The sequence below is a fragment of the Platichthys flesus genome, chromosome 8 (assembly GCF_949316205.1).
Source record: "Platichthys flesus chromosome 8, fPlaFle2.1, whole genome shotgun sequence".
NCBI classification, from domain to species: Eukaryota; Metazoa; Chordata; class Actinopteri; order Pleuronectiformes; family Pleuronectidae; genus Platichthys; species Platichthys flesus.
This window is the reverse complement of record NC_084952.1, coordinates 16,322,103-16,348,734: the sequence shown is the minus strand read 5'-3', so window position 1 is coordinate 16,348,734 and position 26,632 is coordinate 16,322,103. Positions and strand designations below refer to the sequence as shown.

At 43.2% G+C, this 26,632-nt stretch overlaps 2 protein-coding genes across 3 annotated transcripts in view; both read right to left on the bottom strand.

Annotated features, from left to right (window-relative positions):
* Positions 1 to 7,649, bottom strand: part of tspan17 (tetraspanin 17) — a 61,590-nt gene extending 53,941 nt beyond the window's left edge. For both annotated transcript variants that reach the window (XR_009921717.1, XM_062393598.1), the window contains exon 1: positions 7,055 to 7,649. Coding sequence is in view for 1 of the 2 variants with exons in the window: in XM_062393598.1 (XP_062249582.1) it covers positions 7,055 to 7,144 (90 nt within the window). In the remaining variant the exon portion in view is untranslated. The remainder of the gene's footprint in view (positions 1 to 7,054) is intronic.
* A 1,872-nt stretch (positions 7,650 to 9,521) lies between these two features.
* LOC133958907 (synaptopodin) lies at positions 9,522 to 25,825 on the bottom strand. The gene is made up of 4 exons (XM_062393935.1): positions 25,728 to 25,825; positions 20,518 to 21,813; positions 14,370 to 16,426; positions 9,522 to 12,537 (listed from the first exon to the last, which is right to left on the bottom strand). Exons 2-4 carry the CDS (start codon positions 20,684 to 20,686, stop codon positions 11,368 to 11,370), a joined length of 3,396 nt encoding a protein of 1,131 aa, XP_062249919.1. The 5' UTR covers positions 20,687 to 21,813; positions 25,728 to 25,825; the 3' UTR covers positions 9,522 to 11,367.
* Between the last annotated feature and the right edge of the window lie 807 nt (positions 25,826 to 26,632).

The window sequence follows — 26,632 nt, the reverse complement described above, 5'->3', positions numbered from 1 at the left end:
GCGCCCTTGGTCTAACCTGAAGGCAAAACTGTGCAATCCTGCCTCACTAAAAAAAAATCTATATGTTGAATCATAGTGGTCATTCCATGAAAAAGATTCCTTGAGGTTGCCACCAGGACGCCGCCCTAAAACAGTTTTCAACAAAACCCTCAGCATTACCATTTTTATGAGCTCCACTTCACAATTCCAAAAAGAAGGTTATGATTTTCCGATATAAAATGTATTCTTTTCTGAAGGTACACACTTTCCGCCTATGTAGCGGATGTTCTTCCTGTCTCACTTCCATTTGTCTGTCCTCTACAGGAAATCAGTCAGTTGAGGAAACTTCAAAGAATATCTGGCACACACACAACTCATTTCCTAAATACAGATATCTCTTGATATAACAGAGAAGATCAATTAAAACTTTCCTAATTAGCTAGAGATGATTAAGAATAGCTTGGGGTACGAAACATTACGAGGAGTTCTCATTTCTAATGATACCACAGCACTTGGCAGATAAACAGAACACAACCCTCAAGGCACAATGACTGATGCCATGTGTCCTATGGTTCAACATGTAGTATTTCATGTAAATTACAGGCACTTAAAATAAATATTACAACCACTTCAGGCTAATTGCTCAAATCATCAATTACAAGATGCCCTGATGATTGACTAAAGAATCCTCCCCTCACTCTCCCCATCTTCATCTCTGCAGCAGACTATCAAATAAGAGAAAGAAAAAATTGCGTCGTTAATCTGGGGCTTCTAAAATAGAACACCAGCCAGACAGCAGAACAGTAAACTGGTTATATGGCCAATTTTGTATTTTTTTCTGGTCAAAAGTACATAAAAGCACGTCAAGTGCCATCGCTTTAGTTTCAGATGACTTCGTAGGCAGCATTAAATGAGACAGCCAGGTAGGTTTCCATGCTTGGCTGGTAGCCTATCAATCTGGTTTACTATCTCTTTTTCAGTCTTGGAATATAGAGAGAGGAGATAATGAAAAATCAATACTGAACTTAAGTAAATGTTAAGGAAGGTTCTATAATGTAAGAATGTGAAAGAATTTATATCTGTTTAATCCATTTTAAATGCCAACATATGACCAGTGAGTACTACAATTAAAAAAAAAGTTCTTGGTTGCCTAAAAACTTAAACAAAATTCCCAAGTGTGCCTGTCATTGAGGGTGTGTTTGTGAGAGTGACTCTATTTGTGTTCCAGCATCAAGTACATCAGCGCCACCAATAGATGGTAGATAGGCTATGGTCTCTTGTCAGCAGTCCTAGTTAGTTCCATTCAAAGCTCTACGTGTTCTGGAGACGACTGAAGTCTAGATTGCTCCTTCTTCTACTAGTGATCCTTATATTGGAGTAATCCAAGTGGCATACATGGCTTAATCTCATTCCCAGTCTGACCATCACATTATTGTTTTTTAAGTCCAACTAAAGCGTGCAGGCAAGCGTTAGAAACTGGAAGCTGAGTGCACTGGTGTTGGGAAAAACAAAGGGTTGTTTGAGCGTTGCGTATGTAAAGTCACCATTATGTTACACCATATAATGTGTGTTTTTTAAAGGCCTATCTGCAAACACAGTTTCCTTCGTGGAACAATAAGGTTTGAATTCAAGTGTATTTAACGAATGAGTACACTTAGATTGAACTGAACCTGCCTTTGTGTCATGCTTGTTAGTTTTTCCGCAGTATAATGTGAGCAGCCAGAGTCAAATTCAGGTCAGTTGGTGGTATGGAAAAACATATTGTGCCACTGCTACTCTGAAACAAATCTCAACTAAAAACGTGCCTTTACTGCTTAGTGGACGAAAACAAAGCGATAATGTAACAAATTAAATTTGACAAACATTCTACACTCGTCTGTGCTCAAAGGACATCTCCTTTGTTTTTGCTTTTTAAAAGCCTCCTAGGGTTTGTTTACTTAAATCTCACCTGCCAGTAATTTGTTTGCTATTCCTCTGTGTCTTTTTATCCTACTATCAAATCCCTGTGCCTTTATCGCTGTTCTTAAGCCCATAAGCAAATAACAATGTCTGAACTTGGAGGTCCTTGTGTCTGCCTTGTTATTTAAATCAGGCTGCTCAGATTATTTCACTGTCAAGTACTGCTGTAAAATGTGTATTTCCCAGTCCAGAGCAAAGGGTTCTTCTACTTTTGGACACAGTGATTATCAACACATGAGAAGATGCCTTTTAAGCCAGCTGATCCCATTAACCTTAACTAACTAGCAGACAAACCAAGCTTCACGCTGTCTGTACACACACACACACACACACACACACACACACACACACACACACACACACACACACACACACACACACACACACACACACACACACACACACACACACACACACACACACACACACACACACACACACACACACACACACACACACACACACACACACACACACACACACACACACACACACACACACACACACACACACACACACACACACACACACACACACACACACACACACGGTATGGACTTACTCAAGTGATACTGCCCTTTCAGTGACTCCCTAAAAAGCTGAATATCTAATGTGTCCCACTGTGTGAATGCAGTCAATCTTGATAATACGATAACAGAGGCACTGCCAACAAAATGTGTAGCTCGTCTGAATCCAGAGCAAAGTATCACTTCCACATATTTTTGCATTCACACTTCTCTGTGCTTGATTCTGCAAAATCAATGAATCTATTTGGTTGATTAATTGCAGCAATGATACAAGAGTCTGAAATTGGATTCAGGTCCAAAATGTATCTGACTGGAATGGACTATCTAAGTCTATCGTCGAGAGAACGTTAGATCTTGTCGATGCTATTATCTTGTAGCCAGAGACCCAACTGAGAGGGACTGCGGTTGACACACGGTATCGGAGCACAAATCAGAACAAATCAGAAAAGAAAAATCCCTTAGTAAGTGGACTTTGCTTCCCTGTTCACATTTGATTTTATCTGTGGTAGACGGCAAATACTACTGAACAGAAAAACATACACATTTATCCTCAGACTAACAGCCAGAAGATAGAAAATAGCTGTTATTTGGTGTCTCGGCATGGATATGTTTACTCAGTGAGGACAAGGGCACCTGTACACGGTGCATATAATTATGGAGATACAGTTTAATTTGTCAATGTTCACGTCAAACATTAGAATGGAGAAAAACATATGATCTTAGTGACTTTGAAAGGGGCATGATTGCTGAGGCCAGAAGGGCTGGTTTGAGTATTTCACATTCACATTGTTATGCACAATAGCCTCTAGATTTTAGTCAGAATGGTGTGAAATACAAAAGAAATCCATTGGGCGGGACTTCTACAGATGGAAACGCCCTGCTGATGAGAAAGGTCAGAATAGTTGGAGCTGATAGGCTGTGGTTAGTCAGAAAACACAACAGCAGATGACCACATCATGTCTCACTGCTGTCAGCCAGGAGCAGAACTCTGCAGCAGCAAGGTTTAAGACTGAAAAACAGAACCTGGTCGGATGAATCCCAAATTTTACCAAAATACCAATGGACACAACCAAATAGTGTTAGAAACGTTTTCTTGCCTCACTTTGGGCCCTTAACACCAATCAATCATGGCTGATCATGCTCATTCCTTTATGGCCACAATTCACCATCAGCTAATGAATACCGTAAGCTGGATAATGCTCCCTGTCAAAAAGTTAAAGTTCTCTCAAACTGCTTTCACAAGACAGTGAGATGAGTGAACTTCAGGGGCCTGCTCAGCTACCAGACATGAATCCAATAAAACACCTTTGGGATATGATAGAACAGAGACTGGCAGCATGAATCTGCAGCCTACAAATCTGCAGAAACGATGTGAAGCAGAATCTCAAAGGAAAGTTTCCAACATCATGCGGAATCCATGTCATAAATAATTCAGGTGGTTTTTAAAGCAAAGGAAGGCCCGAGTCAGTGTTAGTATGGTGTTCCTTATAAAGTAATATGTGAGTGTGCATCAGCTGCGTTGTCGAGGATTGTCATGTTATCTGCTGGGGACACAACAATTATTTATCAGTTAACCTGATGATTATATTCTTGATTAATCAATTTGTCAAGATATATTGTCAGAAAATATTGACAATGCTCATGTGATTTCCCAGAGCCCTGATTGTCACATACTGGTGATTATTTGCTCTAACTAACGAATGATCCAAACACCAAAAGATATTTAGATTCCTTTCCCACTTGATGAGCAAAGGAATTTAATGCTCACAGTTTAAAAGTTGGAAAAGTTTTAGAATCAGTGATTGAATTTTCTTGAAAAAAATTTGAACAGCTAATTAGTATTAAGTGATTAATCAAGTAACAGTTTCAGCTCTACCAAACACATATACAATAGTATATGCTTTCATCCAATGCGATGCATCATGGCCACACTCACATTTGCTGTTGTGAGTTCATATGCATGTTCACATCGACAAGTATGACAACATGCAGTGCACCTTAAGTACCTGGAATGTTTCTCCGAACGGTCAAAAAGTTGAGTCTAAATGTTGGAAAATTCTCGCCCTAAATGGCTCGTCAGAGGAAGGACAGGGACCACCAATGAGCTTTCAAACTTGAAATGTTCACAAGTTGTGACTCGTTCACTTATGTTTTGTGTTCATTGTTCCTGAATCCTGAGCTCCAGATGAAGAAGCGATATGCAGTACAATGGGTGTGATGATCCTCTAAATACACGGTTTGGTTTAGACCTCGATACTTTCTGTTTGAATGTGTGTGTGTGCGTGCATTTTTTGGGGGTAAAAGTGGGGGGAGGCAACTGTAGTGGTTGAAGTGGGTGGGGTTGGGTGTCTCACGGTTGTGTCGTCCTATTTTGCAATGCAAGATCATGGACGCTAGAATCATAGCTTCGACCTCCGTTAAGGAATCATTACAGCCCTACTCTGTCCACATCATACTAATGCAAATGCGTCCTCAAAGGGCTGCATTCACACTGGTTTTTTTTCTGCTGCTCTCTACCTGTGATGCGTTCAAACAACGCGCATTGGGGTGCCAAATGCAGACAGACATTTGGAGCTGTAGCTGGCTAATAACACACAAGCTGCATCCAACCAACTCAGCAACTTGGATACAGCTTAACAAGCTTTTAATTACAGCAAGCAGAGCATCCAAACATTTCAGCAGCTCAGGCAGAAAATGTGATTAAGTGGATGTGAGGAATTTGTCTATTCTAAGGACGATAGAAGGTTGGTTGTTCTTGGGTGGGAATGTTTGGCTGTCAACAGTGTGCCCGGGTGCTGGAAGAATTCAAACAGAAGAAGAGCATTAAGTTTTATTGCCCTATTTTCTTCACAATATTTAGGGTCCTACAAGCATTCTGTCTCAATTTGGGCAGCATTTTCAAGCCTGACAAGATCACTAGAGGAAAGACAAATGGGTTGATCTGTGGAGAATAAACCCCATCTTTTTCTATTCCAGCAACGCACTGGCTTGTCTGTCATATCCAGTTTCACAGCACACAGACAAGAGGAGAACATCTTCTAGTGATTATTAACGGAAACATCCAGCGAGCTGGAACTTGTTTCCCTGTTTCACAGAGAGCTCAGACACAGGACTGTTAGCTCGGCCTGAGTGTCTGAAGAGACCCAATGAGTCAAACACAACACTACAGCCATATGACTCAATGTTTCCTGGTTTATTGCTCAATCCAATTAAATTACATAGTGCTTTTTCCAATTGTAAGGGAAATTAACAAATGAATCTGGGCATTTTTCAATTGATAAAAAACAACAAGCTCTGGCTTGTGGCATGTTTTGCAATTCATACGACCTGACATGTAACAGGAATGGTGTAATGCTCTCATGTTGTGAAAGGGAGGAATAGGGTGGTGGTGACGAAAGGAGAGCGAGTTGCATGTGGATTAGTCGAAACAAGAATACGAGCGGAGAAAAAGCAGGATCACACCCTATGCTCCCCCCAATCTTTGTTCTCACCACCCCTCTTTGTGTGTTAGTGGGTGTGTGAGTGAAGGGATACAATGGTGTCCCACAGAGCCTGAACACTATGGTTGTGGACAGAGTGAGAGGGGTGCTTGGAAAGAGGAGGGCTGGGTGGTATCCAGGCCTGTGTGGCTTTTTTCCTTCAGGCAGTGTGTGGGTAGACCCTCGGAGGCAGACAGACACGCCATCCCTTAACCCACAAACATTGTACTACACCAGTTGCACAGCGAGGCAACGCAGATGGGCGAGGAGGGAGGGGTGAGGGAGACCAAACAGAAGAACTTTTCAGACTGAGGGTGGGAGGAGAAAGACGGAGGGGGCATTGTAAAGGAGATGTGGTCTCACTTGCCACTGGCCTAACAATGCAGAGGAACCTCCTGCCTTTACTCGGACTCAAACACAATGGTACCACTGCTTAGTGCCGGGTCAAAGCGGCGATGGGAAACAACATTACCCCAACCTCAGTCCCTGGCTGCTTCGTGGGTCCACCAAACAGAGAGATTACCAAACCATAAGCAGAGAGTTTCATTTACTCTTTGAAAAAAACTGTATCAGTCAGTAATATCATATGGGCTGGACATGTTTACGTTTTACACATCACCATTAGTCACTTCATGAGTTTCACAAGAGAAAAGTTTCCCACCAACAGAAAAAGATGTAGTCACATAAATTGAGCGATTACATTGTATTATTTTATATCAAATATTAATGGTCTATTTAAGTTATGGCAACAATGGTTGTAGCTTAAGTGCTCATTTTAATGACTCTTTAGCTACTTTCCTGCACAAAAAATCAATTAGGTGACGACCTCTAAGTCAATGAACCTACTGTTATGCAATTTAAAACAAATAAACAAGTATCTACAACAATTAAAACAACACATGGCAGAAGCATGACTAATTTCAAACATTACTACTTGTGTTTACCAATAACAACAGTGAAATATCGTAGTTTATTCTGGTTTACATTGGTTACACCGACGGTTTAAACGTTGAGCTAACTCCCAGAATCTTTCAACATACTTTTTATTGAGCCAAATTCTTTATTTTGTGATATCCAAATTAACACCACACAATGACCTGAGCTACTTACCCAGAAGAGAATGTTGAATCCGAACAAGAAGTATTTCACACAGCAGCTGACTTCGGACCCTTTTAAATGTTGGTGTTTGTTTCTGCTCATTCTTCCAAGGATAGTGGTGGCTAACAGCTAAGCTAGGTAACTAAGTACTACGACTGGTACTTCGGGGGCTCGGTGGCCAAAGCTGCGGGTGTTGAACTGGTGAAGCCGATGCTTGTCGGCTCCATTAGCTGAACGACGTCGAGTGTAGCCGCCTGGACAGCAGAAGGCAAACCAAACACATGAGGCTGGTGGGCTTCTCCTCGCTTTCACAGTTAGCTCGCTAGGCCAGCCAGCTCACAACTTCTCTGGTTAGCATCAGGGGCTAACAACAACAAATCCGGGGACACTTTGAGGCTCGTTCATCTGCAGTTCGGTCGATGCTCGAGTGGCCTGGCGTCACTTCGGCGGCGCGCAGCGGCGGAGCAGGATGAAGCTGGGGGCTCTTCAGCTAATCGTCTTCCTCATTATCAGTGCGGCGGGTGCCTCGTCGCTGGGAATCCTCATCCTTGTTGTGTTTCGCTGTAAAACAAGCCCCTGCTGTCAAAGAGGAAACCACTGCGCTGCCTCTCGCCCTTTTCACCTCAAGAGCGGCACCTTGTGTCTCAGTGAGGGCCCTCACCTCACCGGGCCCTCACCACGGGGACCGTTCCCTGTTTGTATTCACCTTCAACTCAGCAGTGTGGAATTCAGGTTGATCTCTGCAGCAGGATCTGTCAAGGTTCAAGATCTGATCCATGCAAAAGCTAAGAAGAACACATTAAGAACTTTATTTCAATACATAGGTACCAGATTCATCTCCCCCATCCACACTGAATGAGTTAAAGGAGTCAATATCTAACACATCATTGTTTAAACTTAGATTAAAAAAATTCGCTGCCCTTAAAGAAGTTTTTATAAACCACAAGCTTCACCCATGAGCAAAATCACTCCTTAAACTTAAAAGAAACACTTATGTGATATCTATCAAGATATTTATCACTATCCTATGCAAAAGTCGTTGTCTTAAAAGAACATGTGGCCATATCGCCATAGTCTCCCATATATATTTAGTCTGCTAACACTTGATTCACAGTTCAAGCGGTTTTGCACTTTTTAAATAGAATGACGTGTGTGTGACATCTAACACGAATCAGATGACTTGTGATCCTATGTGTTAGTGAGCATCCAGGTTAGATTCATTCAGTTGAGTAGTCAACACAGTGTGAAGATGACGGCGTGCATAATTAAGGTAGCCACCGAGCCTGCAAAAGTGTAGGCTTTTCATGACGCTGGAATAACTAAATGCAATACTTGTATGATTCATGACTTTATTACTGTTATTAAAGGCTCCTGGGATTTTCCTGCTATGTTACATGTTAAAATGTCGGCAGTTAAAACCATATATCAGAAATTATATATATTTCTCCTTTTGAAAAATTGTGGACACTAAATTGAAACTGTATTCCTTATTTCCCTGTTTTCACACCACAGTATTTTCTTGACGAGACTGAACATTGAGACCATGACGCAAACTGTTGCATGTATAGAATCAGCCGAGTGTCTCTTCATTTGAACTTCTGTCTGGAGCCCAACAGATGGCAGTCTATGAACCTTTGATAAATGAGGCTTTGGTCTCTTGTTTCACCCTGAAGAGTTGCTGCTGAGGACATTTCAGTCTAATAATTATCACCACAGATGTGTAGTATGTTGCACAGTCAATAGAGGTCAACACTCAACAGTAAAACCAAATGAAACCAGTCTGTGAACAGCCTGCTGTGGTTCAGCCTGTGCATGTGTCATTCATTTGGGCAATGTGCAACTTATGAGCAGATTTTTGTTAGTTGTTTGTATGCCTTCAAATTTTGCTCTCATAACATCTAATTCAAACTATCAACCTACATCGAATTCCATGAACTAGATTGTCCTAAAGTTTTAATTTAATACACGGGTGACTAAGGAGGCCTACATGTGAATCCTTGTTTATGGGGCACTAAAGGATTACTGTTTTCCTATATGTGATAGTTTCACCTTAAATACTCCAAGTGTATAATAAGTGTTAAACAACTTAAATAACAAAACAGTATAAATCTGTGGATCTTCTCAATCGTGGGGGGATCTAGGGGCGGGGCCAGCTGACATCCGATTTGCTCAAAGCTGTAGAGCTAACAGGAAACAAGGAATGACTTCAATGTGCACTTTACCAAATCAGGAACTGTGCATGGATATTGAACATATAATTGCACCCTCTGTGTAAATTAAAGCCCTTTACTGGGCCCTGGTTTTAGAAAATCCTTGATCCGCCACTGTTCAGTATGAATTCCAGTGGATCTTTCATTTTTTAAATAAAAAAAAGGGAAAATACTAGTCTAGCTTTCATTACTTCAGTGAAATGATAATTCTCGTCCAGGTTTTATGCAGTAAAATAATAGAGCAATGGAAAAACTAGAAAAGATTTGAATTGGTGTGTCATCGCTTTTTATTTTGTATTCTTATTTCAGAAACGATACAGTAAATGAAATTCAACATGAGCTGTGTTGATAGAATTCAGGAATGCAATCACAGAGCCAAAGGAAAAGCTTGCAAAAACTGCAGAGGTGAACCAGATTGTAATCAATCCATGACAGTGTCTCCATCGTGCTGAAGGAGCCAGGTCAACATGGAGCAGGTGTCCCTGCCACTCAAAACACACACTGAAGTAAATATTTAGAAATGTGCTGATGCTCTTGGCCCCCGCATGTCAGGGAATGAAAGAATGATCTGTTGTGTGTGCTGGTACCGGACTGGCTAAGATAGGTTTCGTTTCTCCCCACTTTTGAAACAAGGAACTAGCTGTGATCTGAACGCTGCGGCCATGTTTACAGCTGTTACTCTAACACCACGTTGCATAGTGCACGAATGTTCTTATTTTTTAGCGGAAGGATATTTATTTGCTGGTCTTATTGTGAACGACACTGCTTTGAGCAAATCCGGTTCGAAACAATGCAAAGATGGCTGCTGGAATGGAATGAACAGAAGTGCAAATCAAGTATAAAAAGAAACTATGTATTTAAATGTGTTTAAAGTACAAGTCATTCCTCCGATCCTTTTCTCACAAACACTGGGATTAATATTCCATACGACATACAACATTCTTACAACTTACATGTTTTTTCCCTCGTGAACAACATCACTGATATGAAAAGTTGTGATCAGTAAAATCAACAAAATAGGGATACATACATCAATCTCCAAAATTATTTTTACAATCAATATGCCATTCGTTTTGCACAAGTCTTCGGCTAACATTTGACAATCATCATCCTTAACGATTGCAAATAACCCCTTGAAATCTTTTTTTCCCTCAAACATGGCCACAGTGACGTGTCTTTGTCCCATCTAACCACATAACTCTTCATGCTCAACACCACCTTCATTCTACCATTCTCTGTCAACCTGCCTGTAACCCGTACATTCATTTCAGCAAATGCAGCACATAAAGCAACATAATATACACTTTGTTAAATTGATTATTGCACTGTGATAGTTATGCATATTTTTAACTTTCCATTGATTAAAAATGAATAATAAACTGCAGTGAATACTTTAAACATGTATGTTAATGTGAATGCCATGTGTCCTACCTAAAGACCCCTGTGATTTTGTCAAGGAAAAATTAAGGAATCTCATTTAATCTAGTATCATCTATATCGATATTCATCAGGATTTTACTGGATTGTTGAATATGATCCTTTATTAATACAGAACAAGGAGAGTGCCTCAACCAAAGTACTGTATAGTTGATTAAGACATGTATCAACATCACTTTGACTTTGCGTGTCCCTTCTTTGCCTTAAAAGTTAAAACCTCCCTCCACTTCTCCCTGTGCAAGACCAGTAAATATAATGATAATGATAATTCATTAATAATATTCAAAACAATAGCCCTCTACTTTGACATTATTCAACTATAATAGTCAGACACTGTCAAAGTGTGGTGAAGATTTAAAAAAGTGTAACTGTCATTTAGAGTGAATTCAAATCTGTGGTTATTTTGAGTCTTTTTTTTGGTATGTATAGAAGCATACAAGCCACATCAACTGTGATATGTAGAAAGCTTGTTCTTGTCACTCCGGAATATGAATGTGAGTCACATAAAATACTAAAACTACCTCAATACATTAATCATAGTCCAGGACCGGCAATAAAAGCTGCAAAAAAGTAACTTGGATGAAACTTCATCAGAAAATCTTTTTTAATGGCTGATCAAATGGCAAGAAAGTCTGCGGAAAGTGTGGTTATGCTTTAATGGACATCCTGTAAACTCCCTCACAGGTCAGTGGAGACGTTGCTCCTCTTCACCCTCAGGCTGCCGCCCCAGCCGCGGGGACAGGTGTTGTAGGAGTGTCCGGGCGACCGGAGGCCCGAGTCCTCAGACTCAACAGAGGCGTCCGAGTCGGTGAGGGAGCGAGTGTTGTAAAGCCTCACAGGGGAGCAGATCCTCTGTGTCGGAGTGGGTGGAGGGCTGGTGAAGGGCGGGGACCGGGCCCCCAGTGCCCGCGACTGGAAGGGGCTTGTGGGCGGTTTTTGACAGTCATAGCCATGGTGCGAACTTCCCAGCGGTGAGATAGGGAGGCTGTGACCGCTCAGTGCACCAGGGGATGGACTGTTTTTACGTTTGGCTGCGTTGATGATGTTCTTTGCCAGAAGGCGATGGTTGGCCTTTGAGTCTAAGTTATTAACAATAGGTGACATGCAGCGACTGTCTTTGGTTGGGGGAACAGGGGAAGCGGCAGAGGATGTGTACAGAGGTTTGGTGGAGGTGAAGGATAAACTGTTGTGCGAGGGAGCTGGAGACTGGGAACGTGAACCCCAGGGAGGAGAGATGGGAGATGTGATTATTTGGGAGGGTCTTGGTGAGACAACAGCAGAAGTAACCTGGCTTACCATGGGCGACTGACATCTCGAACCCCAGGGAGGAGAGATGGGAGATGTGGCTGTGATTGTTTGGGAGGGTCTGGGTGAGACAGCAGTGGAAGTATTCTGGTTTACCATTGGCGACTGGCATCTCGAGCCCCAAGGAGCTGAGATGGGAGATGCGACGGTAGGTGTTTGGGAGGGTCTGGATGAGACGACAGTGGAAGTATTCTGGCTTACCATCGGGGACTGACATCTCGACCCCCAAGGAGGTGAGCGTGGGGAGATGGCTGTAGATATCTGCGAGGGTCTGACTGTTGTGGTTGAGTTAACAGTGGAAAACTGGATATTCTGACTGGTCATAGGAGACTGGCATCTAGAACCCCTGGGAGTGGATACAGGGGAAGTGAATGAGCGGTCGGAGCTGGAGGCGGTGGTGGAGGAGCGTGTCACTTGGAGGCCTGACGTCCAGGGTCCTGAGGCGGGACCCTCTGGGCTGCTGAAACGTCTGGTGAGACCGGGTGTCCTGGTTGGTGTGGTGGTATCACTTGAGGTTTCAACTGGGGTTGAGTCCTTTGGCGTCTGTAGGCACAAATATAATAAATAATTACATTTTAAGGAGTAGGGCTCTCAAATACATGCATACACAAATATAAGACAATTAACAAAATAAGAGAGTTTAATTATTTAACAACATAGGAATAATTCCATTTTAAGGTATGATTTGATGCTAAGTAAATCTATTTTGATGAATAAGTGTTTATTAGTTCAGTCTGAGTCCCCAGTGAAAGGCAGGTCATCTGAGTGTGTTCCCTTCTGCTGTTTCGGTTTCCTTAAAGCCAGTGTACACAGCCAGGGCCGGTCTTCAGTGTCTCTCTCAGGTTACTGTAATTTGGCCTTGCTCAGGTGGTTAACCTAAAGTTGGCAGTCCATGTTAATGCACCTACTAAACTAACTAATAGTCTTTGCCCAGGATAATAATATGAAGACATGTCAGTGGAGTTATAGTCTGAACTGCTAAGATCAGTATCCCGGCAGGTTATGATCTTTTAAGACGTGGTCATGTTTCAAAAGGTCAGGGCGTCTGTGCGGGAAACAAGACCCAGGTCAAGGTTCACATCATTTGTCTGAAAGTCTGAGCCCCTGAGGACGAAACAAAACCAAACACACATAAACCAGATGCTGAAGTGTAAAATATCTTCCGATGCTGAGCTGAGCTTATTTTTCAGCATTAAATGTCACATACTGTTTTAAAAATAGATCTGGCTGCTTGTGTAAATAATCTGTTTACTTAACCATCGTGTTACATGTATTATATTGTGCAGTAGTTAGAGTGATGCAAGAAAGAAAAAGGAAATAACAAAGAGTTAATATTAAAAGTCAAAGTCTGAAAGAAGTGCATGAAGTCAGGAAATGAGAAAAAGGAGAAAGAGTTCACGGCACAGCGTTAGCACAAAAGTTTAATCACAGAAGGAAAGCACTTTAACACAAAGTAAATCAATCATAACAGACAAGATAACCGCAGAAGAGAAGAGAAGAGTAAATCAAGCTTTAAAAACTGAAACATGCATAAACCCTGACTGATGACATCCTGGGAAAAATACATATGGAATTACTACGAAAACAATAAATATGTAGATCTTTGATGCAATTTAGTATGCAGCCTGCCTGAGACATCAAAGTAGTACACACCATGTACCATATATTACGGTAGAAAAAAATGGCGGAAAAGCGCAGTGTATTACCCTGAAGACATAAAGACATAAAAGGAGCTCTCTAGCTGTAACTCTCATGTCAGTGAGCAGCATTAAATTGCAAATCATAGATCATAAAGCAGATGCCAGACCATCTGTTAAAGTGCTTTGTGAAGCAGCATCACCCTGGTGACCACAGGACTGGGAGACAAAGTGGAAAGAGTGTGAGGTTGTTTCTCATGATTTTCTGAAAGGCACCGAGAATGGAAGTGCTGACGTGCTCAGCAGCTTTTGGGTTCAGCAACTTATCTGATTCCATCAAGGCGCTTTTGAAAAACGTTACCCAAGAAAAAAAAACTAAAGGGAAATTAAGATATTTATATGGTCACTCCCATATTCTATTCAACAATATCTGAACATGACATTCAATTTAGTGTACGCTCCTTATAGTATCTATAGGGAAAGTATTTTACACTATATTGCAAGATTCAATCATTTCAAATCTAAAAAGATTCAACTCTATGATGTACAAAGGCAGGAGATAGTACAAAGAAAGAAGAGGCACAAGAAGGATTAGTTTAAGAAAAAAGTGCATTCAATTTGAAACTTAAAGCCTTCCACATCAAATTGGTTTTACAATCACATGCATAATTTCTACAAAAGACCCAGTCCCTCTATTGACATTTCATTCTAAAAGTTATACAGAGAGGGTCTCCACACCTGTGGTGCAATCCCTGCCCTCTTGGCAGAAAACGTTGGTCTCGGTGCCTGGACTCCCGACCGGGGGGTGGACACTCGCTCTGGAGAAAAGGCAGGCATAGGAGAATTGATCCTTGGCTGCCCAGGAGCTGGAGGATTAGACCGATATTCGACTCCACCTGGGGGACTGAGAGGCAGCTGAGGAGACATGCAATGGGTATGGATGTGAGAGGGAGGGTTGTGGGGCAAGGAAGTCTGTCTTGAGAAGGTCTGGGTGGAGATCATGTTCTTGGCCTGTGGTGCTCCTCTGGGTAGCGTGCTAATTGGGTCTTTAACAGGGTTAAAGGTGAAGAGGGACGAGTTAATCTGGTAGGGCCGGTGCCTTGATAGGTCCATCTCTAGCTTGGAGCATCCATTCTCTAACGGCTCCGGAACCGGCTGTGGTGCTGGAGCTTTTTGCCTCGGTTTCTGCTTGATTTCCTGTTGGGCCTTTAGGTTTTGTGAAAGCTGAGTGCTCATGTCAGAGTTTTTGGCAATGGCCTTGACTCTCCCAGGCATGTTTGATGGGTAAACCCAAGATGGTGGCAGAGACATCGTGGGAGACGGGGACCTCATTTGACCTGCTTTCTGATTATCAACAACATATTTCTCCATCCTGGACTGACGCTTGGCAAACAGCTCAGCCCCCTTTCCTGAGACATTTGTGAGGGTCTGTTCTGGCCTGTGTTCTTCTCTCGGTCGGGTCCTGGAGCTCTTTAGGCAGGAGGTCCACTCTGGTGCTTTAGCCTCATCTTTCCTATCTTCTTCCTTGGCGAGGAAGTTGGAGGCCTCTGCACCAAGAGCAAGTAACTCTTCCTCAGATGTTGGCTCTGGAACAGATCTATGTCCGTGCTTCTTCCTGTCATCAGCCCCTTGCACCAGAGACAGCAGCTCTGGGTTCGGCGCGACAACCTGCTTCTCTTTGAATGTGAACATTGATTTCCTACTTGCCCTCTTAGCCGCACCCTCCTCAAGTATCCCTGTTTTGATCATTGTTATTGGCCTCCTCTCTTCAGAGGGCTGAGGAACAAATTTGGAGGGCTTTGGGGCCTTGGGTGGGCCGTAATGAGGCATTGGTGGGTAGTTAGATACAGAAGAAACAGGGAACTGAGATGGTGGAAGGGAAGAAGGCGACATCACGGGAGACATCGGAGGTGGACTGGAGTAGTAGGCCTGCGGCGGTTGGTTTGTGAAGGCCGGTAGAGGAGGCGTGGGATACGATGGAGGCGGAGGTGGAGGTGAGAAGGCCACGGGTTGGGGAGCAGTGTAAGCTGGCAGACGAGGAGTGTTGTAGGAAGGAGGAGGGGGGATGTTCATGACAGGGCTGGCTGCTTCTGGAGACTGCACCGTTGGCGGGGAGAAAAAGGGCCTTGCAGTTCTGTTGATGATGGTGCTTGTCTGCTTGGATGTGGACACAAACGCCCTGTCTGATCCAGAGGCACCGTGACAGCCGTTAAGAAACGTTCCGCGGGGAGTCTGCCCTGTAAGCCCCCCATTTATCTCTGCCTCCTCTTCTATATGCCCCACCATGACTGGATCAGTATTATTACTTCCTGGGGGAATCTCCTCCATGACTTTGTCCTCATGGATTTTATCTCTCGCCTCTTCCTCCTGTTCCTCTTTGACAGGCAGGAAGTGTCTCTCCTGGATAAAAGTATCCTCCAACTCCTCTTTGTGGAAATCTTTACATGGCTCCTCCATGATGTGACCTACTCCAGGTACACTGACAGGTGACGAGAATAGAGGCTTGGTGGCACTATTCTTCAGGTTGAGATCTCTATCGTGCTCCTCACTGCTCCTCTCTGCCCATGTCAATTTGTTGGAGGGGGCAGTTTTAAAATTCTCTGATCTGTCCTGCTCTGAGCCCTCTCCGCAGCTTTCGAGTGTGAAGGCGTTGACCCTCTGCTTGCGGCGGTTGAAGAGCTGCACGCCCCTGGAGCTGTAGTTGGAAGGCACGGTGAGCTGGGCGGCGATGATTTGGCTTCTGACTCGAGCCTCTTTGAGCTCCTTCTCTGATAAACTGGCGCTGCGGGTCAAATCTGAGGTGAAAAGGAAAGAAAGTCGACAATTCAATAAAAGGAACAATGGCTTTAGTTGGTTTTTTTCTTTATAGAGAGGTTTGATTAATGATCAAACAGACTCAAACCATACTATTTAAACATACAGCATTCCCTCAACATCCAATTAAAGCTCACCACAGGGCTTCAATATACAAATACAGAGAACCAAAAGGGACACATTTTTTAACAAGTCTGGGATTGAATTTCTTTGTTAAAACTCACATAATTGTCTCTGCACCATATGTTTTTCATTATTCTTCGCTGTACTTTTCATTTCTTCCAATCCAGCGAGAAAAAAAGGTGTAGACAAAGAGCTAACAGACAGAAACATTTCCAATAAACAATTTAATAGGAACATTGTAAAAGCTTGTTTTTGTTGCAAGTCACTAAGAAAAACAATCTGGGTCATTGTCTGCTATGGGCCGAAAATTCTGCAGTTCGCTGACCACATTGAATTTAAGAGCTAAAATATGTCTGTGTTAAAACTGAAAGTTTGTTTTCTGAGCTTAAGAGCTCCATTCCAGGCAGCGGAGCTATTTCCTCTGCCATCTGCAGCAGTCCCTCCCTGAGCATTCCTCCGCCGCTGAGGAAAAACTCCCTGCCTGAGCTTCCAACATGCCTTTGGTTTCTCTGTGGAGTTAATTTGTGCAACGCTACAGCTCGAACCCTTAATAGTCCATTTTTTACAATCTGCAGCTTCCAAAAATGACATCTTTCGCCTGCTGTCTATAAACATACTATACAATCAAGTGTTCCCAATCTTAAATATAGTGACTGCATTGCGCTTAAAAGTTCATGAGAGGAAAATCAAAGCTGCATCTTTTTTTTTCAGGCTGGTGGAAGATATTTAGCCCCCCCCCCCAGGCACGTCTCTTTTTTCATTTAATGAGGTGATGGATCCAGACAGCAACATTTTATGGTGTAATCATGTGTCAGTCACAGTAACACAGTGTGCATTCTAAATGCATTTTTTCCACGGCACAGAGTTTAAAGCTAATAATCATTCCCTCCAGTAAAAAGAGTAATATGCTTCAGTCATTGATTTTTACAGACTTTAAGTCTGCCCTCAGAGTAATTTGTTTAACTCTTTGTAGTTTTCTCTTACATAATCTCCTGTAAAGTACACACGCACCAATTCATTATTTCACTTTTATCCTACTCTTTTAAATAATAAAGAGGGACAATGGGACCCAGTTGGATTATATATACGTTATCGTTGCTTATGCAAACTCAGACTGACACCTCTGACGATGACTGTTTTCACGCCTGAAGGGAAATCCATCAATGTCCATTTCAACTGTGTCAAATCAATCAACCTGACACTACAGCGGAAAAGATGGAGCATGGCACTAAAAGGGATATCATAGATCAACCCCATTAGATATATGTGATAACAATATAACAAGGATGAAAACATCCTCTCACAGCCTTTTAAACAAGCACTCCCCTCAGCGCTATTGGCATAAGCATAAATCACTGTCTTTTATAAGCTGCAGCAGAGACGTGAGGCGGCCCTGTCGCACAGGTACTTATTGTATATTCAGACGCTTTTATCAGGGTTGTCAATAATAAGCTTGCAGGTCCCAATAACGACTGTTATTTGCCATTTACTGTTTGTAATCCATGCTGCCATGAATATATACCTGAGCAGTGAGACATGAAATGAGATGTCCTCACTGTTAACATCTACCTCTGCTTTGAGCCAGACCTTCTTATCAAGTAACAGCAGGTGCAAAATCCATCAGTGACCAAACTACAAGTGATACCCTTTATGAAATTTAGATTTTTTTCATTTTCTCCCCAATTTCTTGGAGTAAATTCAGTTAAATTTGTACATAACTAGGTAAATATTGAATGACAGACACCAATTTTCCAGATGGGATGGCCAATCAAAACCAAAAATTGGAGATCAATCTGATTCAAATAAATTAATTCATCATAGATCACTACAGGGCAATAAATAAATAAATAAGTTAGTTTCAACTTCATTTGTGAGGGGAAAAAAATTAACCAAAAGTTTATGGACAGTTTAGTTGATGTCATCTGATACAAAAACAACATACTCCTAAATTATACTTTTTTACCACAAACAGACAAGTAAAAAATCTCCTCACATTTGATTCATCCCCAGAAAATAATCCTCTCCCTGTGTCCTCACATCAGTGCCTCATGTCTTACCTTCTTTTCCACGCCAAAACTCAAGAGCTCCGCCGTTTTCTAGTACTTCCAGAGGAGTTTTCAATCTAACTGCGTCTGATTCAGCTTCACACCCCCTTTCTGTACCGAGTCTGAGCCACGGGATCGGGTTTCATCCCCTCCGCAGCCCAGCACACAGGCAGGCAGGCAGGCAGGGAGAGAGAGAGGGAGGGAGGGGGCTGTAGCTGGAGGCTGTGCTGTCCGTCATTCAGCCTCCAGCCCTTTTGCACTTTCTTTAAAACTCTATGTTACCACCATCTCCACTGGGCGAGCACTTATTATAAAGAATGAGACATGCCTCTGAGAAACAGTGCTCATGTGGAGAAAGTAACAAAGCTGCACTCAGACGACACTTTTGTTTTGACAGCTCTGGAGAGGTGTCCAATCAATGGTGGTCTTATCTCTGTCTAATATCCTGTGATGGCGGGCAAGTGTCTGACCCTGGTTCAAGCCTTTGAAGTGGAGAGGGAATCCAGAGATACAGGCTGCTCCAGCTTATGAGAGCACTGGGACACCAGAGCTCCAGCACCTCAGCTGCCCTGTACGTCTGTCTGGACAGCGCCATGTGTGTTCACGTGCTTCCTCTGCCCTTATGTCAGTCCTCTGGGCCATGAGCTCCAACCTGCAAGTGCAGGATAGGAATTTCCCGTCCTCCAATCGAGACAAAACTCAGCCTTCCACGGATGATGCAAGAGCCTCTAAATAACATTGTTCACCTCCCCCTACCTCTAACTTTCTCTAGATCCCTCTGCCCTTGGTCCTATCCCAGAGATGGGAACACTCCCCCACAGCGGGAGGATTTAAGTCGGGGGGCCAACCATGCATTTGTGTATCAAAGGTCAGATTACCCTCTCGGATGTTATCTTTCTCCGGGCGATGGCTGTGCGGGGTGACAACAGCGGCTCCCGTGGGTGATGTGTGAAGCCATATGGAAAGACAAGGATTAACTGGAGGTCCTGGGATCTCACCAGGCTGAATTTGACCCCTACTCCAGGGTGGATCCCGTGGGGGAAATACAAGACCAGCCCAGAGGTTGAAACTGAGCCCCGCTGCTCATATTGTTACTTTTGTGCATAATGAACGGTCCTGCAGAGGTGCTGTGGATTTTTTACGCCTTTGTGTTGCTATCCGGATTCCTTTTAAACTTGAGGTAACTACTTAGAGGGTAATGAGTGATGAGAACAGCGCTGTATATGTGCAGAGGCTGGAGATTTTTATCAGGGCCACGACAACGTAACAATTATTTAATGGCCACAACCTTTCTGTTTTGCTTCCTCACAGCACAATGTCCACAATGTTGCTTTATGCTCTTTGAATGCAGCGTCTGACAAACCTGTCACCGCCCAGAGGTAATAATATCTCCGTATTGTTTTCTAATATTGCTGCTTAACTACATAATGATTCTGTGTTATAACAGAGCTGAGTTAACTCCTCTCACTCTTTTGGAGTTGGCAGTTATGACAGAAAAATAGAAAGGTCTGGAAAAAGTCTCCAAACAGCTTCTCCCAGAAGTTAGGCCATTATTGTCAGTGGCTTTCTTGTATTTGAAGTGTGCCCCTTTAGCGGTGATGCTTGATTGCATTTCCATTGGTGGTAGGACAGCCTTTTTTTGTATTTTTAACAGCATGGAAACAGATGTTTCATCGAGCATTTCACTGAGTCAAGTAGCACAGATGACACAGGGCTGCCTGTTTTCTCTATTCGCTGTCTCAGCCGTACGATTTCTGAGAATAGGATAAACAACAGTTCAAGCTATGATGTAGCATCACAGCGTGAGTCACAGAGTAACAGAGTAACTGAGAAACAGAGCACTTTCATGACAATGCTTGGGCTCCACAAATAAAGACATAAAAGCCACATAAACAAACACTTACTTGTTTTCCGGCTCACATGTTCGTTGTTGAAACCTGTCTTCTCCCATAATGCATCGCACTCTGTCCCGGGAGTGTGCATGTCTTCCGTTGCCTGGATAGGTTTCCTCTGTCCTCCTGGACTCCAGCTCACCCCTCTCTTGATCGATGCATGTCCCTTCTTCATCTCCATCGCTACCCACAGTTAAAATGCTCCTGCTGCAGCAGAAACAAAAACACCCGCAGCAGTGGGAAATGGGACGGTTTAGTTCCAGTCAGGTCAATCTTCTCTCCTGATAAGACGAAGCCACTGATCCAGCTGGAAGATGGGAACGTTTACTCCTCACTGGCAGGCAGTGAAGAAAGTTTACGAACACAAGAACCCAAACCAAAGGGCGGACAAGGAAAGAAGTGGCTCAGCTTTCCAGTTTGCTCCTTCCGGCCATGGCTCCCCTCTCAGCGACAATGCCTCCAAATGTTGTTTTGTAGTCAACTGAAATTTGATGGAAGAAGTGTGCTCTCACTTTGGTCTTCATGAAGTATTAGTCTCTGTCTAGCAGGACCTCCCAGCCGGGTCAGCTCCAATGTGTCTTGGATGAGGTCCCGTGGATAACTGCCACGAAAATTGCACAAGTTTGCTGTGCTCTGTTCAAAATCTGGCAAAGACGGGTGAGAATCAGTCCAGGCTTCGCTATTTACATCTCTCTAGTACTCCTTTTTTTTCTTCCTTTCCCAGACTTTGCTCTTCCTCCTCTGCTATTTTGGTCACCAAAACATGCTTTTCGTCTGCATCCGTATCTCCAGCACGGAGATTATTTTTCTCTCGGAGAAAAGGGTCTGCCCTTTATCTTGAAGATCATAACTCTGCAGTGACGTGTAGGGGGACTGTGTATGTGGGCGCTTCCTGCTGTTAGGTGCATGCGAGGAATAACATTTCGCTCTGGAAAGGTTATTCCACAGACTGATTTGTATTCAGAGCTTCGAAGCAGCCAGTTAGTGTTGCTTTACAGAAGTTTCCTGTGCTATTTTTTATACAGTAAAGCCAGATGCAGCCTTCACTGGCTCAATGTCTTTCTTGTGTTTGTCCACAAAACCACAATCAAGAAGGAAATTTCTTTTGCTGATTGAGTTGTCATGAATTTAGTAATTCAGCCGTCAGTTGCTGCTACCCACAGATTTGGTTTGTTTGTTTTGCTTCTAGTAAAGAAAAAAAAGTTGATATCTGACTTCTGATGTTCAGACAGTTCTCCGTTTGGTGTAGCTAGTGGTTGATAAATGGTCTTTAATACATTTCCACGTCCATTTTTTTTGCAGAATGACCTGGGAACAGAGGAATAAGGAGGTTTAATTCAAGTAATGCAAATGTCAACAGTCATGTTATTTAAAATGTGACATTTAGACAGATAAAACCTAGATATTACATCTATTCAGAAGTTTGGAAAAACCGCTGGTACAAGAACCCTGCTTCATTCTCCACCATCACCGTTTGTATAATGACACAAGCTTCAACCAACTTCTCTGTACAGGACTTAAAATATTATGATGATGCTTTCGAGAAAGCAGTCCAAAAACCTGACCTTTGTGCCGTCTGAGAAGCAGCAGCTTCTACAGATGGCAACCCTGGTAAATGGGGAAACGCAGTTCGGCTCATCTAACACTTTCAATGAGCGCAGCTTGAACTCCAAAACGCACAAATCTAAACTTATTTTCGAAACAATGCATGTCTTTAAAGATGAAGACTAGCGCCCTCATTTTGAACTTTAGAAGGGTGTAGCAGGAAATGAAGATATGCAGCCATAAAAGTCTGGACATGATACAAATTTCCAAACAAGGAAGAAAGGTCACAATTCATTAAAACTTGGATGTCAGAAATCTGTATGAAATTGGCCAAATAATGAGTGTCATCTGAGTCCATGCCTGTTGATATGATATGAGGAGACAAACAAAGATGTGAGTGTCCCACAGAGACATCCATTGCATTCCTTCTTCTTATCGGATAAAGCATTAGATTTCATTAGATCCACAGTGTCACGTTTCCCTCCTCAAAGCTAATAGGACCCATTGGCAGAGTTTGCAAATGATAAACCAGAGTTCGCACGTCCTTGTCCTTGATCAGACTTGCCTCTCCTTGAAAATGATCAGGGCTGCATTTGTTTTCATTCATGAGTCACCACTGTAACACTCAGGAGTGGGTGGCCTGTGCCGAGGACGACGCACATAATCATTATCTTTTAACTGTCTAGTCTCTCAGGGGCCTGGCAACCACTCTCACGTCCCTCTCTTCTCAAGGTTTGTTAGCTTTATGAATTTGTTTGCATGCCTTGAAGACTGTGTTTTGTTGAGACGCTCTCCACCATGACTGCTGAGTCACAGGGGCGGATCCAGGGGTGCCACCCTGGGGGATGGGGGCATTGATGGCATAGATCTGATTGGCCCCCTTAAGTGCCCCTGTTCTGTCTTCATTAAAATTTATTTTCTACGTTTCTTTGTAAACAATGTGCTTGAACAAGCACCAATGTTCAAAATATACTTAATGTTTGCTCAGAGCTATCGAGCTAACAGTAACATGGCCTGACCTAAATGTGCCTCTGACTGAATCAGGAATTGTACATGGAAGTTTGACTTATAATTGGGACCTCTGTGAAATCAAGTAAAGTCCCAGATCCGCCACTGCTGGGTCATGACAGTCTCATTCCTCCGGAGACAATCGGCCCAAACACAACAGAGCCCCACCTCCCTGCAGAGAAGAGACAAATATCCTCCACAGTTCAGCTTACTGGTGTGAATGTGTCAAGTGAGACAAGATGAAAGCTGCTATTGTTTAGACCCCTTTTGACAACAGGGCTTTGATTCCCCCAGATGTGTTATCTATACTGGGATCAAACTGGATCTCATCTGGAGTCAGAAACAGTCTCTTTGGATTCATTTTCGTTTTCACCCCTGATGGCTTTTCTGGTATTTACTTTAAACACAGTTGTTGATCCAAGACTTCACATGTCAATGTAATCAACAGGAACAGAGGTGAACATGTATCAAGGGGTTCCCTCTGGTCAACTGCTGCAGCAGATTGATTACAATGTAGTTTAATTATTGTTTTACAATGCAATCTGACAATATTTATTAAGTGCTGGATGGAGAACAGATGTAGGAAACTTAAAACCGACATCAGCAGAGATGCATAATCGCTCTGGCTCGGAATACAAAACACCAGCATATGGACACTCGAAATCCACAACTGTAACAATCTGTTATTTATTTTCTCCTTTTTGTTATCTGGACCAGTTTGTTAATTTCCATCTTGCGTGTTGCGTTTCATCCAGAAGAACTCGTGATATCTCCCCCGCTCCCAGTGATCCTATCTACCCGTCATACCTAAGACCTGATGTCAGCTCTCCTCTTCCCCTCCTCTACCCCTCAATTACCTTGATGTTCAAAAGGTACTTTTACAGTGCCCACCTGTGCTGCTCCGCTCCCACACACTTTTCCTGTGCCACCCATTGACCTCCATGTGAGGAGCCAAGGATATCATTTACAGTTTGGCCCGTAGGCCACTTTAGAGTGTAATCACAGAATTCCTGTACATCGTCAGTACGTGACGGATTCATATGCAGACAGCAAAATGTACAACACAGCTCCCTGCAGCATGTCTCACAAAGTGGTGACACACAAAGGAAATGTTCTGGCAGCAGCACAAACCGTAATCACTCATATGTCCCTTGTGGCCGTAGTGTTTTACATTTATCACACATCTGCAATCAACGGCCGACGTGTTGAAAGCATGTCAGTCACCTAATAAATCCTATGTGTGTATTTTCGCCTCAAGTATAACATCTGTACATCATCTGTGGCTCTGGAATATGTGTCCAGCTTGATTGGAAAAGCTGTCCCAGACTTTGGCACCCCACTAAATGTGAGATGTGGATTTCAGGTGAGCATTCCAGCCACTGAGACTTTGAAGTGCTTCAGACAACAAAGCTTACAATGAGACATCTGGTCCGGAGAGCTCATGCAGACCTTTATGACTGAGTCCCTCAGGGGCAGAGTTGCCGTGTGTCTGCGGTGCGTGGCTCCTTTACAGTTTGGCATGCCAGAGAAAAATTACCATTCCGCCGCAAATGGCAAAAAAGGCTTTAGCAGGGCCTACTGCTCCTTCGCTCTCTCTCTTCCATTGTTCCTCTTACTCAGACAAAAGAGTCATTCAGCAGTGCAAAATAATTTTGGATAGTGCTCCAAAATTGGCATTCCTGGATCATAATTCCTCAGGAGTCTGTGATAGTCGACATGCCTCGACTTGTGCACGGCTGATGACTGACATGTAAAAGCTCTGCGTGGCACAGACACCGATGAAAGTCACAAATATCTCTTACTTCTCTCCACTCTATACTTTCCCTTTTTCTCTTTTCAAAAATCCTGCGAGTTCACTCATAAATCATGCAGAGGAGAGAACCTTGTGATGAAGTGTCAGCCTCATGTGCGGCACATCCTACTCTGTCTGAGACGCAGGTGGAGAACTTCAAGAGGCAGAGATAAATACTTTTCTCTGGTGTCTGTGATCCGGTGCCAAGAGGGAGGAACCCTCCAAAACAATCAGAGTCATAATCTGCAAACTGTTAGACATGAAAGGAAGGAAGTACAAGCACGTTTTAGGAATGTAAAACGTGCACAAGTAATATCGATACAGCAGCATCTATTTGCAAAAACTGACTTTTTAGCAGTTTTTCTCTTCACATGGAGACAAAAAAAGTTTCCTGAAGTTTTAAAGCATCTTCAATTAATCATTTGTTAATATATGCAAAGTAACATATGGCCAAGTAGAACCTGCCATCGCCCCCCTGTAAAGCAGTTAATGGCTCTCACCTGTTGTGTTAACAGGAAGCAATTACTTATATGCGTAAGTCAATACAGTCTCCAGCCAGGTCTTAATTAGATACACACTCTAATGTTACACAGTGCAGTTCAACTCTATAACCTGGCTAAACCCCAGGCTCCACACAGTCAGGACAATGGTCTCAGATATCAGTGACCACAGCGCTAATGTGGCCAGCCAACCCCCCTTTCTCTGCGAGTCTGCGAGCCTGCACAGAGGGAAAAAAATACCACAGCAGCCAGCCACAGATGTTTGTCATCTGCACAGACAAAGACTTTCAAAGTTTCCCTCCTCTTCTGCTGTAGTTCCCTGCTTCCCTGCTTCCCTCTCTGCGTCTCTCTTTCCGCAAACAAAGACAACGTCTTACCCCAAATGGACAAATGTAACGGGCTGCAGGTGACAACGCCTGCAGCGTTCACAGTCTCACAGCAGCAGATAAAGTTCCAGGGGTTTTGTGCTCCTTCCTGTTTGCTGGTGTTGTCACGCTGCTCACCTGTACTGTAGTGGGTCTGTCTGTGTGAGGCAGCCAGAGTGTGCAGCACTGCCCCTTTTCAGTTCCTGCACACACGCCGCCCCCTTTTTACCTCTCCCCCCTGCTCCCTCACTCCCTCAGTTGAAACAGACGAAGGATGGGGTTGGGAGGGGGGTCAGTTGGAGCACAGAAGGCTCTTTGTCTGGGATCTTTTCATATGGTTTCCTTCAAGCTTGCATACTGAACACATTATGCCATAATATATTTTCATATTCAACACGGGGATGTCGAGGAGCGAGCGGGCCCCACTCTGTTCCCTCGCCCCCTTTTCCTTGTGATTTTTCCCGCCATGCAACTCTGGAAAGACATATCCAAATAAAGAATGAAGGCTCTGCAGGAAAAATTACAGAGTCAAGTTCCTGCTAAAGCCCACAGAATCTGTTGATGCAGTGCCTGGCTCTTTTTAAATAATAAAACACAGAAAAGATTCTCTTTCTTTCAGAGAAACACCAGGTATGGAGACCCCATAGAGCTTTTTTACTGTGTGTTTATTGCTCAGGACAGTAACTCATGGACACTCTGGCACAGAGTACAGAATCTCTCGCCTCTCTGCAGGGATGTTGATCTTTAGATTGGCCAATAAAATGCAATATTTCCAAACATTGATCGACTCAAAAGATCCCACAAGAGCCACATAGAGTCCAACAGTAACATCTGGTTCGCTCCGCAGAGTCTGAGGCTCAGAAATTATGATGCCTTTTAGATTTACACATCTAAAGTCTTGTGCAGAGGCATGTAGA